We start from the raw sequence: 19,302 nt of genomic DNA, 5'->3' as shown, positions 1-19,302 counted from the left end.
TCTTGATTCTTTCATCATCATCATTATCACTCAGACATTCAGTCAACTACTCATCTTTTTCAGTTTTATATGAATCAAATCAAATCAGAAACAGTTATTCAACAAAAGTTAATTATATTTTTTATATTTATTAACGTAGGGTAATTATTAACGTAGATATGTACAGGATGTCCCAAATTCGAGGGCGACCATTGGGATCTCGGAAACCGTAAGAGTTACGGGGTCGGTTTAATGAAGGCAAAGTTGCGCAATCTGGAGCTTAATAAAATGACGTTTAAAAAATTTTAAAATTCCAAATACTTCGGGATTTATCCGAAGAAAACCGAAATTTGTCAAAATTGTTTTTACCTTCTACCGATTTTATTTAAAGAGATATCGGCAAACTTAATTTTTTTTTTATTAAACAGTTTTTCATTGCCGATAGTCACCCTCGAATGTGAGACACCCTGTACAGAAAAATTAAGCCAACTCAAAATATGTTATCGGAAAATCTGATCGAGTAATTGATTCATTATTATTAAATCCAGGTAAGGAAAACGAAGTAATAATAGAAATAAATAGTCTTAAGAATGATAATTCTCCTGGAATTAATAATTTTACATCTAGATTTATTAAGAAGGCACATCAATCTTAAAGATAGATTATCTTTAAGGTAATATAGTGGATCTAGTACCACAGACGCCCTCTGTCAGCTTACTAAACAAATTAAAAATTCACTCGACGATAATAAAAAGTTTATTGGGGTCTTCTTAGATCTGGCAAAGGCCTTGATATGTTGATATCTTAATATGTTGTACAGGTCCGGCATGAGGGGCACGGTCTTAAACTTATTGAGAAACTATTTAACAAGTAGACAACAATTTTTAAAAATAGAAAATATTTTGAGTGATTCCCTGAAAGTGAAGATTGGGTTTCCTCAAGGAACCGCATTGGACCCATTACTCTTCATTTTGTATATTAATTCACTAACAGATCTAAGAATTGTGAACGGATTTGTAATATCTTATGCCGACGACACAGCAGTCATTTTTTCAGATAACATTTGGGATAAAGTAAGGAGAAGCACAATCATGGGCATTCGTAAAATAAAAATATGGTTAGACACATTTAAGCTCTCACTCAACATAGCTAGATCACATTATATTGCATTTTCTTTAATTGAAGCAAACCGTCCAACATTCCAGTCTTTATATGTAGGTTACGATACTCAACATGAAGATGTAATTAAAGAGGTCTCTATTACTAAATATTTGGTGTTACAGTGGATAAGCATAAAATGGAGCGAAGATATTTTAAATCTAACTAAGAATATTCGAAAGCTATTATGAGTATTTTATATTTGAAGGCAAAATTATTCAAAAAATTATTAATATCCGTATATAAATCTTTGATGGAGTCAGATATGGTATTATTGTATAGGAAGGTCTGTATAGAAAACTTTTTAAATTCTTTACACGTAGTGCAGAACTATATTTTAAAAGTTGTGTTTGAAAAAAATAAGCTCTACTCAACAAATCTGTTATACTCCAGCGATATATTTGATGTTCGATTAATCTATGTAAACATTTAAAAAATTATGTAAAAACTTTATTTTCGAAAATAGAACAAAACTTAAAGAACTCATCATCTAGGTTAGATTTTTGTGAAAGTGAATTAGGGTTGGGAGTAGGATGATGTGTATTTATTTGTACGGTTTGTTATTGTGGCTCTTTATTTTTGTAATGTTTAGGGTATACTTTTTTTTTCGTAAAAGCAATTAGGAGCACATGCAGATATTCGGTTATCTAGGTGCATAATTCGTAATTTTGTATGTCTAGGTTATGCAAATGATTTTAATTTCGGAAGCAAATATTCGTAAGCTGTATGAAATTTTTCAAAGCCCAAGATTGACTCAAAAAACTTCTTCCCGCTTATCAGCCTATTAAGTCTCTTATTTTCAAAACTGCAGTCTCTCTTCTTGTTAAAAATTTTATTAACAATAAATTAGACACTTAAAATAAAGTTAAAAAGTGGCGTTATTACTAAAATTACAAAAAAAAAACAAGGTTAAAGATTACGAACAAGTACAAAGGTTTCTAAGTTAAAATAAAAATATAAGACATTAAAAGGACATTTTGGAGAATATCAATAAATTTAAGAAAATGTTCATTTTGATTTATTATGATATTATAATTATATCATTTGTAATTAACCAGTTAGATATTGGGTGAGGTGAATAAAATCAAGTAAGCACTTGTAAAAAAAGTGTTGCCTTAAAAGTTGAAGCAAATGCTTGTCAATGAGTGAATAAAAGTAAAGCATGACTCTAAAGTAAAGCATGAAACTAAAGATTAATATCGTTGATTGAAAAGGGAAGTCTCTCGCCTCTTCAATCAACGTTAATATTTAGGTAATACTTGCGAGTCTAAGCTATCCTTATTCACATATTTGAATCACCTTATTTACGATTATTTACTTTGTAAACCACGTGTTATATAGAGCTCTTTACGTTCTTTTTAGGTAAATGTTTGTTTAAATTAGTTATTTTTAAATCGGACACAATTAAAAAAAGTCAAGATATTTAACAAGGATGTCTTCCAGTGATGAAGAAAGCATAAAGGAACCGAAGCTTGTTTCTGATAACCGAGCGCAGTTGGTCAGAATTCTACAGCAAGAAAACAATAAAATTGTTTTAGATAAGTCCATAGTATCAAAAATGGTTTCGGCAAAAGAGAACGCATGGGCTAGTATGAAGGAGGAGTTTGTTAAACAATTATAGATAAGTTGAAAAAACTTCTTAACAATACGAAAAGCTCTGTAAAGAAGAAAACTGACTTGTCAGCAACAGGAAATAAACCAATTACGCTACTGCAATGGGAAAAAGATTTTTTAGAAATTTTAAATGCTGAAGAAAATCCTGTGTACAGTAAAATACCAGAAAGAGTAACAGTTCGGCTAGATTCTGGTAATAAAAATGTTTTACCTCCCATACACCTTTTACGCAAAGAATATGCTAAAAATATTTCTTCTCTATCCAGTGACCACTAAACTAAAAAACAAAAATTGTTAGCACCCGAAACAAAGGAAAATGTAAGTTTATCAACAACCGAGCTCCAATGCTTAATACTATTAGAGCAGCTTAAACTAACGAGATTACAATTTGAAAAAAAGGAACTCCAATTAAAAATCCTACGTGAACAAAAAAACAAAGCCAATAATACCCAAAACAGTGACGATCCTTTTAATAAGGAATATAAGTTGCAAGATTTTCTTTTGTTAAAGTAAAATTTATAACACCTTTATGTATAATAATCCGAATTTATTTCTTGTGTATATATGTTACAAAACATTAGATTTAAGTAGATATAAGACGTTTAAATTGATATAAGTAGATATAATATAAATTATAACGTGTTAATTAAAATAACTAGATATATTTAAGAGGTAAGATAGTAAATTAAACTGATTTATTATCTGCCTTATGTCCAAGCGTTTTTGTTCACCAAGACGTCTATTGTCTTCTTGTTCCTCAATTTCTGTGTCATCAGGATCGTCGTTGTTGTTATTTTATATTTCATAGTCCCATTCATCCTGCAAATACTTAGCAATATTATGAAGTACAGCACAACATAATGACTATTTTAGGTACGTTCTTTATTGCCAGTCTAATCCTATTTGCGAATATTGGAAAGCGCTGTTTTATTTGGCCAAATACCTGTTTTATTACTACTCGTTCTTTTGAATGTAATGTATTGTATTGCCGTTCTAATTGGGTTTGTGGCTATCTAAATGATGTGAAAAGCCATGGAGATATACCATATCCGCTGTCCCCCAGCAAACAGATATTTCCTTGAAATATTGCAAGTTTTTGTTGAACAGAACTTTGTCTCCAAATCCTACTATCATGCACACTTCCAGGCCATTGCACGTCTATACTTGTGATCCTTTCCATTGCATCACATGTCATCTGAACATTTAATGAAACAACATTTTTTCTATTTATGTACTCATCGCCAAACTGCCCGTCAGGTTTTTTAATTTGTATATGGGTACAATCAAGTGCGCCAATTACGGTGGGAATTCTGTATTTTTCCATCCCACTTGTCTTAGCTTCATTTAACTGTCGTTCAGTTGTTGGAAACATTATCCATTGATCTGCCTTCTCCATATTTTTTTGTGCAACATAATCTACAGTCTTACAAACTGTTTTTCTATCAACACCAAAATCATTTTGAAAACCAGGGTCACTAATATACCGAAGAAATATTTCCATATATTTTGTTGAAGAAAGTGCACCATCTCGAGTTTCGTTGCTATTTGGTAAGAAATAGTTCGTAATGAGCTCAATATTTTCATGTTCAAACCTTAAAAGACGTTTTGCACTATTTGGACTTGTTTTGACTTGTTTAATTTTACAAATATTCATAAACGTTACCATAATTTACAAACTTTAAATTATAAATCTTATGGTAAAGTAGCATCAAATCAACCTTGCGAAAATAAAAGTATTGACTTAATAAGTTAAGTTTTCATTTGCTATTATTCACCCCGACCGTAAGTAAACACTTAAAATAGTTGCTTTAGGAGTAACTCGAGATAGCAAGTGTTTGCTTGACAAGTAGGACTAAAACTTTTATTATTCACTTACTGTCAAGAATTTACTTAAAAATTAGAAACTCTCTTTTATTCACCTCACCCATTATAGCTTACGAATGTTTCCTTGATTTATCTTTTTTTTAAGATCAGATGGAAGTAAATTATAGGTTTTTCTTCCTATATAGGTGTAATAGAATTGATTTTTTAGTACGGGGCAATTGTATTAGTTTTTTTATGTTTGATCTTGTGTGATTGCCATTTTGTATTATCTTTGAAAATAGTTTTTGTTTCTTTAAACGTAACGTTGCAGACTTCTTGCTCTATTATAGAGATCTGACTGCTTTTAGATGAGTTCGTTTGGGGATCTAATGTCTAAACGATATATCAGCTTAATTATTCTTTTTTGAGCAATTATTAACGGTTTCAAAGTATTATTGTAGGCTCGTCTCTAAGCAAGTGTTCCGAATGATAAATGTGATTGAACTAATGCATTTGTAATCTTTGACAAGTTATTAAAAATTTAAGAAAGAGAACGTATTTTCCTTATTAGGTTTTGTATATGAATATCTTAAGGTGTCTGCCTATATTAATTCCCAAAAAGTTAGCTTGATTGGAACCTTTAATTATCCAATTTGCGTGTTTCCTAAAAGGTAAATGTATTATAAGGAAAGTGTTCTTTTTTTTATTATTTTTTTCTTTTTTTGTTTTTTTTTTGATAGTATGTCTCTTTCGACAGTTAATCCAGTAATATTGCTAGAAATGGCTGAATATGTGTTTATTATTAAATTAATGATAATAAGTGTTTATCGTTTTGTGTGATGGACGTTTAAATTAATCTTTTATTTTACATCTGCCCACAAGCTTCCTTAGATAAATAGCACTGTATCGTCTGCAAATGAAATGACATTGCCAATAAAATCCTGTTGTAGCATTGAATTTACGTATACATTAAACAGAACCGGGTCCAGCATCGTTCCTTGTAGCATACCGAATTTAACCTCTTTGTATATATCATTTTGTGTATTCATTTGGACTTTCTGTGTTTGATGGTTTAGGTAGATTTCTATAAGTAAAAGTGCTGGTTCTCGAATACCCAGATCTTTCACTCTAAATCAAATGATCCACCGTATCAAATGCCTTTGCCAGGTCGATGAACGCTGCAGCGCAAGGCTTACCTGAATACAAACTTTGGTAAATCTTCTACGTGAGGTGAGCGAATGCGTCATTCCTGGATTTGTTTTTTTGGAAACTCTTAGCTAGTAAGTGTTTAGAAAATGTACTATTATCTCTTTTAGAGCCCTTTCAAATACGTTTGACAGGCTGGATAACATGCTAATTTGCCTATTGTTTTCGGGTAAAGTTCGATCTCATTTGTTAAATATTAGCTTAATGATAGCTCTTTTCAAGTGACTAGAACACTTTCCTTTTAAAAAAATTAGGTTAATTAAATAACCAAGGAGTTTTGATATATATTTGCTTATCATATCCGGACAAAGTAGTAATTTTTAAGGAACAAATAGTCCCACTAAAATTTACACAGTTTTCTTTGATTTCTTTGATGCTACCGACAGTTATTTAGACTAGGAGCTAACGAAGCTTCAGTGGTCGTAGGTAAACCAAGAGAAATATTTTCCAAAGAATCAACGCACTTTTGTCACAAATCCTTATTACTACACCAAATACTTCAATTATATTGATTTTGCCGACATTCTTTTAGACTAAGAGCTAAAAAAGTTTCGTTGGTCGTAGGTTAACCAAGTGAAGAATCTTCCAAAGAATTTATAAGGTGACTTTAGCTGTATTCTTGAGGCTGTATTCTCCACTTTCATGTACAATCAATTTGTAAAAAGTTTGTCTGTCATAAACCCTTACGACTACAACAAATACCTCGATTCTTATAAATTCCTTTGATGTTGCCGACATTCTTTTAGACTAGGAGCTAACAAAGCTTCGTTGGTCGTAAGTTAACCAAGAGAAATACCTTCCAAAGGACTAACAATTGCAAGTTCATGTGGAACCAACGCTCGTTCGTTATAAATCCTTATGACTACATCAAATACCTCGATTTTCATTAATTCCTTTGAAGTTACCGATACTTTGTTAGACTAGGAGCTAGGGAATCTACGTATAAACCGAGAAAAACATCTTCTAAAGAACTCATTAGGTGACCCTCAGCTTTATTCTAGACTAGCTTCCTCGACTCAAAGTCGAAAGAAGGGGGTTTAACAATAAACATCGCACCTTCATGTGCAGTCAATACGACTACGCCAAATACCTCGATTCTTTTTAAATTCCTTTGATGTTGCCGACACCTTTCTGTATCTAACAAGCATTCTGTAGTTGCCTATTTAAATTGACACATTAAGTTACCATCAGCACCAAATTTAACGCTTTTTATTGAGACAAGTTTAACCTCAACTACAGCATGGAATTTGAATTTTTATTGAAATGGAAAAAATGTTAAATTGCTTTGAAACGAAATTCGAACCGAGTAAAATTAACCCAAAAATTCTATGGTTATCTTTTGTAATTTTTAAGTGATTTGAGATTTAGCATTTTTAAATATACGGGGTGTGTAAAGAAGTTACAAGCTTAAAAAGAATGAAGCGAACTAGAAAACTGAAATTTGGTGTGCAGGTTGGGTACAGCACCTAATTTTATATAATTAAGAGCTTTGTTGGTCTTAGGTAAACCAATAGAAATATCTTACAAAGAATTTATAACACGTTGGTGTGGTATCAACATTCGTTCGTTATAAATCCTTATGACTACAACAAATATCTCGATTTTCATCAATTCCTTTGATGTTGCCGACACTCTTTTAGACTAGGAGCTAACAAAGGTTTATTGGTCATAGGTAAACCAACAGAAATATCTTCCAACGAGTTTATAAGGTGACTTCAGCTGTATTCTTAATATCTTCGACTGAGGCAGGGTTAGTCATTGCATGTTCATATCCTATTTGTCACAAATCCTTATTACTATACTAAATACTTCGATTCTTATCAATTCCTTTGATGTTACCGACACTCTCTTAGACTAAGAGCTAGCGTGTCTCGTTAGTATAGCAGTCGTTGGTAAACCAAAGCAAACATCTTCTAAAGAACTCATTGGGTGACCCTTAGTTGTATTCTAGACTAGCCTCCTCAACCTATAAAAATTATTATATAAGAATTAATAAGAATCGAGGTATTTGGTATAATAAAAATACCAAATACCTCGATTCTTATTAATTCCTTTGATGTTACCGATATTTTTTTAGACTAGGAGCTAACGAAGCTTATCATAGCTTAACCAAGAGAAATGACAGTTCTTTGTATTCTTGATACCTTTGATTAAGAAAGTTCTAGTCATTGGACGTTCATGTGGAATCAACGTTCGTTCGTCATAAAGCCTTAGGACTGCACCAAATACCCGGATTTCTATCAATTCCTTTGATGTTGCCGACACTCTTTTAGACTAGGAACTAACAAAGCTTCGTTGGTCATAGGTAAACTAAGAGAAATATCTTCCAGAAAATTTATAATTCTTTGTATTCTTGATAACTTTGACTAAGACAGGACTGGTCGGTGCACGTTCATGTGAAATTAACGTTCATTCATCATAAATCCTTAATACCAAAACTACAAAATAACCCGATTCCTATTAATTCCTTTGATGTTACAGATATTTTTTTTTAGAATAGGAGCTAACAAAGCTTCGTTAGTCATAGCTAGAAATTACAGTCCTTTGTTTTCTTGATACCCTTGATTAAGACAGAGCTAGTCATTGCACGTTCATGTGGAATCAACGTTATAGACTTAAAGATATTGCACCTTCATGTGGATTATATACGACAATACAAATACCTCGACTCTTTGTAAGTTCCTTTGATGTTACCGACACTTGTCTGGATCTAATGAACCTTCTTAGTCATTGGTAAACGAACGTTTTAATTGACAAATTGGGTGACCATCAGCAGTAAATTTAACACTGTTGACTGATGTAGGACACTTCTCAACTTCAGATGCTAAACAATGAAATTTTTACATTCAGATACAATAGCACAATCCTTAATTCTTGTCAATTTTTTGATATTACCAACACGTTTCTAGATTGAGCTGAATTATTTGGGTTTTAGTGTTTTTAAAAATACAGGTTGTGTAGAGAAGTTACAAACTTGAAAAGCTCATATCTCATGAACAAAATGAGCTAGAAAGCTAACATTTGGTATGTATGTTTTCCTTCAAACGTTTTTATTTCTTTTAATAAATAATCATATGTAAAGCATGATCTTTTGAAAGCAATAACAATTTTCTCAATATTTCACAAGAACAGTATCAAATTCTGGGAGACAACAAAAAGATGATGATATAATTTCCAATTCCATCAATTTTACTTACCTTGCAGGATACATAAGAAACTTCGTATTGATTTCATCTGGCTTACTGGGCAACATGTCCAGATATCCAAACGGTCCAGAGGCATCAAAACAGCCGAGTTTCTCATAACAAACCGAAGGTTCTTCCCTTTTAGTTCTAAACAAATGTTGTTATAATCAACATTAGAAAAAGGAACAAGGGTACTTGCCTATTTCCCGCTTTCCTGAGCTCTTGCCTTTTGTGCCATTCGTTCATCGATTCCACCACTGCGTTGTACACAGCGATGTCATGGTAAGTATCTAGGACTTCCTGGGTGTTCTCTATCCATGGTATCCCGGTAACTAATATATATATAAAAATAGTAAGGATTTTTAGAGATGTTTAACCTTAGTTTTTACTTACCTATACAGAGTAAGCCTGCTATCCAGCTAATAGGTATAAAAAAGGTCCTTGAAGGCAGCATATTTGCCGAAAAAATAACCTTTTTCTAACCATTTAAGATATTTAGACGGAAAGACCTTACATTACATCCAAAAGAATCCTTAGAAGTAAGTGATGAGTACTGGACACTTTCGGCTTTTTCATGGAAATTCTGGATGAGTTAGCACCAAACGGATCAGGTAACCTTAAATAAAATTAAAACGTTTTTCTTGTTTAACTATAACCACAACCCGATTTCTTAAATTTGATTTTTTCGCTAATTTAAATTTAACCATAATATTTAAATAAAAACTGGGTCGTACAACAATTTCTCGTTAAACTGAGATAATTAAGGATATTTTTTTTTTTATTTAAATACGGTTTAACAAGACGATATTACGCAATAAGTAGTTTACAAGAAACAGCCTTTAAGGAAAAATGTGAACTATTTGAATAATTCATGATTAAAGCACACCCGCAAGGTTAATATAGAAGTGAACGTATGTATGTGGTACATATTTCATTTTCTTGTATTTTGTAAGGTTGTAATAAGAAAAAGGGAGTTTTTAGGGTAAAAAGTGAGTTCTATAAAGTATTTTTCAAAAAGGTAAATTTTCACTTGTAAAATAATTTATTTTGATATATATTTGAGGATTAAATTTCAAGGCTTATTCTTGGCATATTTAATGATTATTCCAGGACATTCCTAAGATATCTGACCCATGATTATAGTCCAGGAATCTGGAGTTAATAACCCAAGTATGTCATATTACAGGACATACTTGCAATATTAATGTAAACATCTTTATAAAAGTGTAGTCAAGTTTATGGTTCCTGAGATGTCTCTTTAATGTCATTATACGTATATTTTCGGTGTATTACTAGTTAAAGCATTCCTGGTATATTTGACAATTATTTTTATAGCAAATATAATTTAAGTTCGATTGAATTACTCTTGTATTTATATTATAATTTTTACTTGACCAATTTCGTTCTCCTGAAAATGGCAAATATTTAAATTGTAAATATTTAAATTGCTATAACTTATTTATTTATTTTTTCAAAATATTGGTAATTTGATCGTTTTCGATATGGTATATAACGAAGTCCAAAATTTTCAGATAATTCTTTTACAAATTAAAAATCAATACACTTATTATACCAGTCAAATATATTTAGAAGACAAGAAAGAATATATAAAGTGACTAAAGAAAACATTAAAGAAGTACTACTGGATTGACTAGAATCTTTAATATAGGGTCTACCAATAAGAATGATATAAGTTTAAATTGCTAAAAAATAAAAACGAATTGGTTAATTTCTATGATTGATGTTTCATGTTGTAGTTTATTATGTAACATTATGTTTTAAACAAAATATCATTAAGATGTCCACCTCGGCTAAAGCGGCAGACGTTTAGACGATGAACCCAATTTTCAATTACTTTTTCTCGCGAATAACCCTAGTTATGTTAACTTTCAACTCATTGATGGTTTGAGGATTCTTAGAATACACCTTCGACTTCACATATCCCCAAAGAAAAAAGTCCAGGGGAGTAAGATCACAGGACGTTGGTGGCCAGTTGATATTGCCATGTCGCGAAATTATTCGATCTTCAAAACGCTCTTTTAATAAATTAATTGTGGCTCGGGCGGTGTGTGATGTTGCTCCGTCCTGTTAAAACCAATTCTGTTCGAAGTCTCCACCATCAATTGCAGGCCTCCGTTGACTGTCACAGTACGGCCCACTGCATCTTCAAAAAAGTATGGACCGATAATTCCACCGACATGCAAACCACACCACACAGTCACTTTTAATGGGTGTAACGGCACCTGTACTAATTTCTGGGGATAGTTCTGACACCAGAAGCGGCAATTTTGCGTATTGACAACGCCACTAAGACAAAAATGTTTGTTTCCCAAAATCGGCATTTTGTTCCAACTGCAACAGGGCCCAGTCGGTAAACGTTCTTTGCAAACCATGGTCAGCAGGCTTCAATTCTTGAGTTACAGCCATCTTATATGGATGTAGGCCTAAGTCTTTCTTCAAAATGCGCCACAGAGACATTGGTGAAATGCCTAATTGCTGAGAACGGCGCAAAACAGACACATTGTTATTCGCGTCAACACTTTCTCATGCAGCGGCGATGTTTTCAGCGGTCCTTGCACTTTTTTGTCGCGTTGGTGGCTTATTATCCAGAAGAGTATACTCCCGTTCAACCTTATTAATTGTGCGCCTTATTGCAAGCCCAGAAGGCTGTCCACGATGGCCAAAATCTTCTCTAAGAGCACGATAACAGGCTCTAACCGATTGCGCATTTTCGTAATACCTTTTCACGATAGCTATACGTTGGTCTTGACTTAAACGATTCATGATGAAATGTCAAAGTATACTTAACACAACTGATGCTTGATCCGCGTTTTGACACATACCATTTTGCGTACATGGCCCACTAAACTTCTATCACTTCTATTGGTAGACCCATTACTTTCAAAACTAGGATACAAGTATTACCAACTGTATACGAAAGTCAAAAATTATCTAAAAATAGCAATAAGTGAGCCTGGAATATCTAATTATTTAATTAAAAATATATAGGAATAAAGCAAGAACAAAGAAAGGAATTATAAAGAAGAAAATCTAAGATTAGCAAAGGTATTCAAAGTAATAAAGTGAAAAAGAAAATAACTAAGAATAAATAGTACCAACTGTACAACATCCAAACAAAAAGCCTCAAATTAACTAGATCCTACCTACAAGTATCTAAAATATTTAGATTTTTGTAAAGCGTCTGACAGTATCACGAATTTTGCTATCCATTGAAACACCACTCAATAACTCCAGAATAGTTCTACCTACGAGGAAATCTGTAGGGATCTTTTTAGTAAAGAAACTCATTGGCTTTCATATAAAACTAAAACCAATAAAATATTTAAATTTGTTTTTGAAATATTGTGATTTTTGTAAAGCCTTTGACAGTATCACGATTTTTTTCAATGCATTGACAAAGCACCCAATAACTCCAGAACTGTTCTACCTACAAGGAAATTTGTAGAAATCTTTTTAGTAAAGAAACTCGTTGGCTTTCATATGAAACTAAAACCAATAAGATCTTTCAATTTGTCTTCGAAATATTTTAATTTTTGTAGAGCCTTTGACAGTATCACGATTTTTTTCAATCCATTAACAAAGCACTCAATAACTCTAGAACAGTTCAACTTAGAAGGAAGTCTGTAGAAATCTTTTTACTAAAGAAACTCATTGACTTTCATATGAAACTACAACCAATTAAATCTTTAAATTTGACTTCAAAATATTTCGATTTTTGTAGAGCCTTTAACAGTATCACAATTTTTTTCAATCTATTGACAAAGCACTCAATAACTTCAGAACAGTTCTACTTAGATAGAAATCTGTAAGGAACTTTTTAGTAAAGAAACTCATTGGCTTTCATATGAAACTACAACCAATAAAATCTTTAAATTTGTTTTTAAAATATTTTGATTTTTGTAAGGCTTTTGACAGTATCACGATTTTTTTCAATGCATTGACAAAGCACCCAATAACTCCAGAACTGTTCTACCTACAAGGAAATTTGTAGAAATCTTTTTAGTAAAGAAACTCGTTGGCTTTCATATGAAACTAAAACCAATAAGATCTTTAAATTTGTCTTCGAAATATTTCAATTTTTGTAGAGCCTTTGACAGTATCACGATTTTTTTCAATCCATTAACAAAGCACTCAATAACTCTAGAACAGTTCAACTTAGAAGGAAGTCTGTAGAAATCTTTTTACTAAAGAAACTCATTGACTTTCATATGAAACTACAACCAATTAAATCTTTAAATTTGACTTCAAAATATTTCGATTTTTGTAGAGCCTTTAACAGTATCACAATTTTTTTCAATCTATTGACAAAGCACTCAATAACTTCAGAACAGTTCTACTTAGATAGAAATCTGTAAGGAACTTTTTAGTAAAGAAACTCATTGGCTTTCATATGAAACTACAACCAATAAAATCTTTAAATTTGTTTTTAAAATATTTTGATTTTTGTAAGGCTTTTGACAGTATCACGATTTTTTTCAATGCATTGACAAAGCACCCAATAACTCCAGAACTGTTCTACCTACAAGGAAATTTGTAGAAATCTTTTTAGTAAAGAAACTCGTTGGCTTTCATATGAAACTAAAACCAATAAGATCTTTAAATTTGTCTTCGAAATATTTCAATTTTTGTAGAGCCTTTGACAGTATCACGATTTTTTTCAATCCATTAACAAAGCACTCAATAACTCTAGAACAGTTCAACTTACAAGGAAATCTGTAGAAATCTTTTTACTAAAGAAACTCATTGGCTTTCATATGAAACTACAACCAATAAAATCTTTAAATTTGACTTCAAAATATTTCGATTTTTGAAGAGCCTTTAACAGTATCACAATTTTTTTCAATCTATTGACAACGCACTCAATTACTCCAAAACAGTTCTACCTACAAGAAAATCTGTAAGAATCTTTTTAGTAAAGAAACTCAATTGCTTTCATATAAAAGAAAAACCAATAAGATCTTTCAGTTTGTCTTCAAAATATTTCGATTTTTGTAGAGCCTTTAACAGTATCAAATTTTTTTCAATCCATTGACAAAGCACTCAATAACTCTAGAACAGTTCAACTTACAAGGAAATCTGTAGAAATCTTTTTAGTAAAGACACTTAATGGCTTTCATATGAAATGAAAACCAATACAATCTTTAAAATATTTTGATTTGTGTAAAGCCTTTGACAGTATAACGATGTTTTCAATACATTGAAAAAACAGTCCAAAATGGTTGCACCTAGAAAACTCGATGTAGTATAAGCGGCATTTTTGGAATCATCTTGAGCTACTTAGTATATGCTCTATATATGGCGACTTTGCCATACGCATTTTAATTATAATAATAATTATTATTATTATGTTGACAATAGCAGGCGGTGAGACCGATGAAGCTATTGTTTCTTCCGTATGTTTCAGGCTTGAGTAGGTGGACCTGCTCACATGCAGTAGTGGATCATTCTCTCCGAATTTTGTCCCAGCTCAACATCAACGCGATTCTTGAAGATATTCGTATATAGGGCCGTCACCGTTTCCTGATTTAACGAGTTCCACAAGTGCACTGCATGATTTGTTACAAAGTTTTGCCGTTCTTTCTTTTTCAAGCTTCCTTGTATGTCCTCGGAGATGATGATTTTGGCTATAGTGGAAAAGATTCGCCAAATTGCACTGGTAATAACCACTGGTAATCTTGTAGGTTTCGATGAGATCGTCTTCGCTCTTTGAGAGTGGTCAAACCAAACCTGATTAATCTTTCAAGATATGGCACCTCGCTTAATTCGTAAGGGATTTTTGTTACTTTGCGCTGTAATTTCTCCAATTGGTCTCTATATCTTTAATATAATATGGGTTCCATACAACAAAGGCATATTCTATTTTTGGTCTTATGTAACTTTTGTATAAAGTAGATATCATTTCAATAGAATGATCCCTAAAAGCTTGTTTTATCAGATAGACTAGCGAGTTTGCTTTTTTACAAATTCTGGTTATATGACGTTCCCATTTTAGGTCTGATGTTATTAGGACTCCTAGATCATTTTGTTCGTTCACTGATTTTGAGGCACATCCATCCAGAAAAGGATTATATAATAATAATAATAATAATAATAATAATTCGTTTATTAGGACCAACAATATTAACCAAAAATACAGAAATTTCAATGCAATATGTCCTAAAAGGCTCCTCAGACACCTTACAATAGAAGTGTTGTAAAGCACTGCTTAAGCCCAAACACAAATAAATTAAAAATTTTACATTTTTAAATATTTAGAATCTAAGGTAATCATTACAAAATAAGGTAGAGTAACAAAATTGAAATAAACATAATTAAAAATAAATGCAAAATACAAAAATACATAATGGCCAAAGCAAACACATAATTTAAAATCATAGAACCATAAAACACTTAGAATACGTTTAAAATGTAAAACAGAAATACAGAGATAAAAATAGAAACACAAAGCAAAAACAGCAAACAAAAACACAAGAAATCAAAAAAAGAAATTAAAAAAAAAATACAATAACTCAGCACGTAATTTAAAAACCGTTTTTCAAGAAATCACAGCTATTTAAGAGATCCAGTTAGACAAGCTTACTCCTATAATTCAGTTAGAGCCTTTGTTTAAGTCGTTTTTTAAAGTTCAACAGCGAAGTGTTTAAAAATGACGGTGAAAATAGGTTTATAGTTTTAGCCGCACAATATGAAAATGATCTTTTAAATATTTCTTTTCGATGTCCAGGTATGGACACTTTATCATTAAAACGCAAAGGTCGATTACAAGCTTCAACTCGAAATTCAAGTTTCTCAAAAAGATATCCTGGTTTTTTTGTTTTAAGAATTTTAAAGCAAAATGTATTCATGTGTAGTTTTCTACGATTGTACATGTTAAGCCGTTTTACGTAAAAACGGTGAAATGTGTTCGTGTCTACGGACGCCATAAATTAAACGTAAGCATGAATTTTGTACTTTTTGAATACTTCTAGATTCAAAACTATCAAGACAAGGCCCATAAATAACATCACAGTGATTGAAATGGCTTAGCACTAATGAATCACATAGCAATAATTTAATATCTTTTTGTAAAAAATGACGACTAGAATAAATAAGACGGAGAGTTGAATAAGCTTTATTCAATTTTGAAGTTATATGTTCCCGAAACCGCAAATCACTATCTATTTCCAATCCCAAACTCTTGGCATGTTTTACACAAGGTATATTCACATTGTCAATTTTAAGACTTAGGCGCTCCTGGGCAACTTTTTTTGACACTTCATTACCAAAAATAATAACATTTGATTTGGCAGGATTAATTTTTAAATTATGATCAGCGGAGGTTTGACAAACTCTCTGAAGGTCAAGGTTTATATTCTCGTTAGCAATGTCGACTTCACGTATATTAAAAGAATAGTAGAGCTGAGTATCATCAGCGTAAAGATGGTAATTGCAAAACTGAAGACTGTCAATAAAATTACAAGTATAAATTGTATAAAGGAGAGGACCCAATATGCTTCCTTGTGGTACTTCAGCAATAACTTGAAGACAGTCAGAAAGCCTGTCCCGATACATAACCTCCTGTGATCTATTTGCAAGGTATGATCTAATAAGCCGTGCAGATGACATACTAAAACCAATGTAATGCAAAATTGCTATGAGAATATGATGATTTACCATATCAAAAGCCTTACTATAGTCCAATAGGATTAAAGCACTTGTTTTCCCGTCATCAACCGACTTAATCAGATCATCTGTAACGGCTGCCATTGCGGAGGAGCAGCCAAATCCTGGACCGATCCTCAACCTGTGCATTTGGATGTCTTTAGTTTCATACCCCATTGCCTTGACCACATCTCAACATTTTGCAGGTCTGCCTGGAGCAGCGCTGCGCTGGTTAGAGGATTAGCATATATTTTGCAGTCATCTGCAAACAGACTTGTGTCCATCTTTATAAGTCCAACTAGATCAAACAAATATGATGTAAAAAGCACTGGGCCAACTACCGATTCCTGGATAACGCCGCTGCTCACTCTCGATGTGGACTGGACAGCTCCCCATTGACTATAACCTGGTAGAATCTCTCATTCAGTAATGCCTTGATCAGATCAAGCAGCTTTCCTCTGACTCCAAAATGCTCCAGCTTTGCCATTAAGAGCACAAGGGGACTTTATCAAATGCCTTTTCATAGTTAAGATATAATATGTCTGTTGGCTGGCCATTGTCGTGATTTTTGTCCAGTCATTCAAACACTCTAAAAGGTTTGTTGTTGTTGAACGTTTAGGCAAAAATCCATGCTGAGAGGCAGGTATCAAACAATTCTCCAGAAAGAATGCTATGAGCTCCTTAACTATTACTTTCTCCATACATTTTAGTGGGTTGCATGTGAGGCTGATAGGTCTGTAGTTTTCCGGTTTGTTCCGGTCTCCCTTCTTGAACAGTGGTGTCACAATTGAATGTTTCCATTCTTCTGGTATCTTTCCTTGTTCTAAGCATTCCTACATTGCCCCCGAAAGCAAGGGACTGAGGGAATTTCTGCAATTTTGAAGGAAAATTGTTGGGATTTTATCTGGTCCTGGGCTTGAGTCCCTTTTCATATTTTCAAGCGCTTCTTCGACTTTCTCTTTTGTAAAATGAATAGTTGCAATTGAGGGTTGCACCTTGCTGTGATTAGGCAATAATGGAATTGGATATGAATCCTTCATGAATGCTGTATCAAACTGTTCTGCGAATGTTTCCGCCATGGATTTGCTGTCTAGAAACTGCTGGGTTGCTGTATCTTTTAGGGTTATGGTTGAGATTTTCGAGTTTAAGTTGCGATTTACATATTTAAATAGTTTCTTTGGCGAGGCCGAGTTTGCAAGACCATTTTCATATTTCTTTCTGGCGTCGATCAACTTATGTTTGGTAATATTATTTTGGCACATATAGGCTTGATATTTGTCCTGAGTTTTGTTTGTTATATACTTTTCCCATAGTTGCCGTTTTTTGTTAATTTCTTTGAAAATATTTTCATTTATCCATGGTTTTGGGGGGTTTGTTTTCACACGTCTGGTAGGAATGTATTGTTCGATAGCACCATTCACAACATTTTGAAAGTTTTCGAAGATCGATTTGTTCGCATGCGCTGGTTGTAGTTGAATGAAGTGGTTGATTTCTTCATAGTTTGCAGTGTAAAAGTTCCTTCTTACAATTGTTTGTGTTTGTTTGGGTGGAATTTTTAGTTGTGTTTTTGCTTTTATTACGACATGGTCGCTGCGGCCAATGGGCGGTTCTGAGCAAAGATCAAAGATGCTTTTAGGATCGTTGGTTATGAAGAGGTCCAAAAGGGAACTTTGGTCTTTTCTGTATCTTGTTGGGAAATCAATCAACTGCTGGGCTCCTATTTCTTGATACATGTTCATAAAATCCTGCGTCTTTTTGTCTGGTGGTGCAATTGAGAGACTTTTCCAGTTGACTATGAATAATTTTTTTTAGAAAGAAAATTAAAAAAAATACTACATCATTTAATTTAATCTTGACATCACAAATGTTAATTTAATATCAATATTAGGTTAAATTGAGATTCTAGAAGAATAAAGGATTGCATTGACTTAAATGGTTTCATTCTGTCATATGCAGGGTGTTCGTAGTTATCATTCAAATTTGACAAATTTCAAAGCTTCATTTCTCACATTTTTCAAATGGAATACCCTATATATTTTTTATGCATTGAATAAAGAATAAATAAATGAACATTTTTTATTATGTAAACATATTTGCTATCTTTAGTCGTTTTTAAAATATTCACGATAATAATTAAAGAAGCATATTAAAAATATTATATCAAGTGTTCCTCCATTTTGTTCAAAACATAAATATACTGGTAAGAACCTTTTTAGTAAATAAACTTTTAAGCTTTCACATAAAACAAGTGCTACCAACTGTAAGGAAGCCATAAAATAACTAATAAAGGAATAGGAAAATCTGAAAAACATCTATTTCTTAATAAAAAAAATGTTAAAGAAAAATTAAAGATAGACCTGGACTATTTAAGGCTTTGCATTAAATATATATGCTACCAACTAGAGAAATAAACAAAAAATTAGAGAGAACCTAAAATAGTTAAAGCATAATGTGAAAATAACTAAAAAAGTGTCAACAACTATGAGGAACTTAAAAAATAACTAAAACGAGAAATAGGTGACCATGAGGTAACTAAAAATAACGGAAAGATAAATTAAGGGATGCCTGGACTGTATAAAGTCTTAAATTGAAAAGTAGGTATGTGTTACCAAGTGTACGTAAGCGAAAAAACAGCACCAGAAGACCTTAAAAAGGTGAAACTTAATTACTGTCAATCATGGTTAAATCCTAATTT

General features: G+C 32.3%; 1 protein-coding gene across 1 annotated transcript in view; it reads right to left on the bottom strand.

Moving 5' to 3' along the window:
- The window catches only part of LOC126733886 (uncharacterized), a 55,433-nt gene that overhangs the window by 12,967 nt on the left and 23,164 nt on the right, over window positions 1-19,302 (bottom strand). Inside the window, exons 2-4 of the mRNA XM_050437318.1 lie at window positions 9,339-9,561; window positions 9,145-9,277; window positions 8,958-9,092 (exon numbers count right to left, since the gene is read on the bottom strand). Of these exons, the coding sequence (XP_050293275.1) occupies window positions 8,958-9,092; window positions 9,145-9,277; window positions 9,339-9,399 (329 nt within the window). The 5' untranslated portion in view covers window positions 9,400-9,561. The remainder of the gene's footprint in view (window positions 1-8,957; window positions 9,093-9,144; window positions 9,278-9,338; window positions 9,562-19,302) is intronic.

Source organism: Anthonomus grandis, chromosome 3, assembly GCF_022605725.1.
Source record: "Anthonomus grandis grandis chromosome 3, icAntGran1.3, whole genome shotgun sequence".
Classification (NCBI taxonomy): Eukaryota; Metazoa; Arthropoda; class Insecta; order Coleoptera; family Curculionidae; genus Anthonomus; species Anthonomus grandis.
The sequence above is the reverse complement of the archived record's forward strand: the minus strand, read 5'-3'. Positions and strand labels throughout refer to the sequence as shown.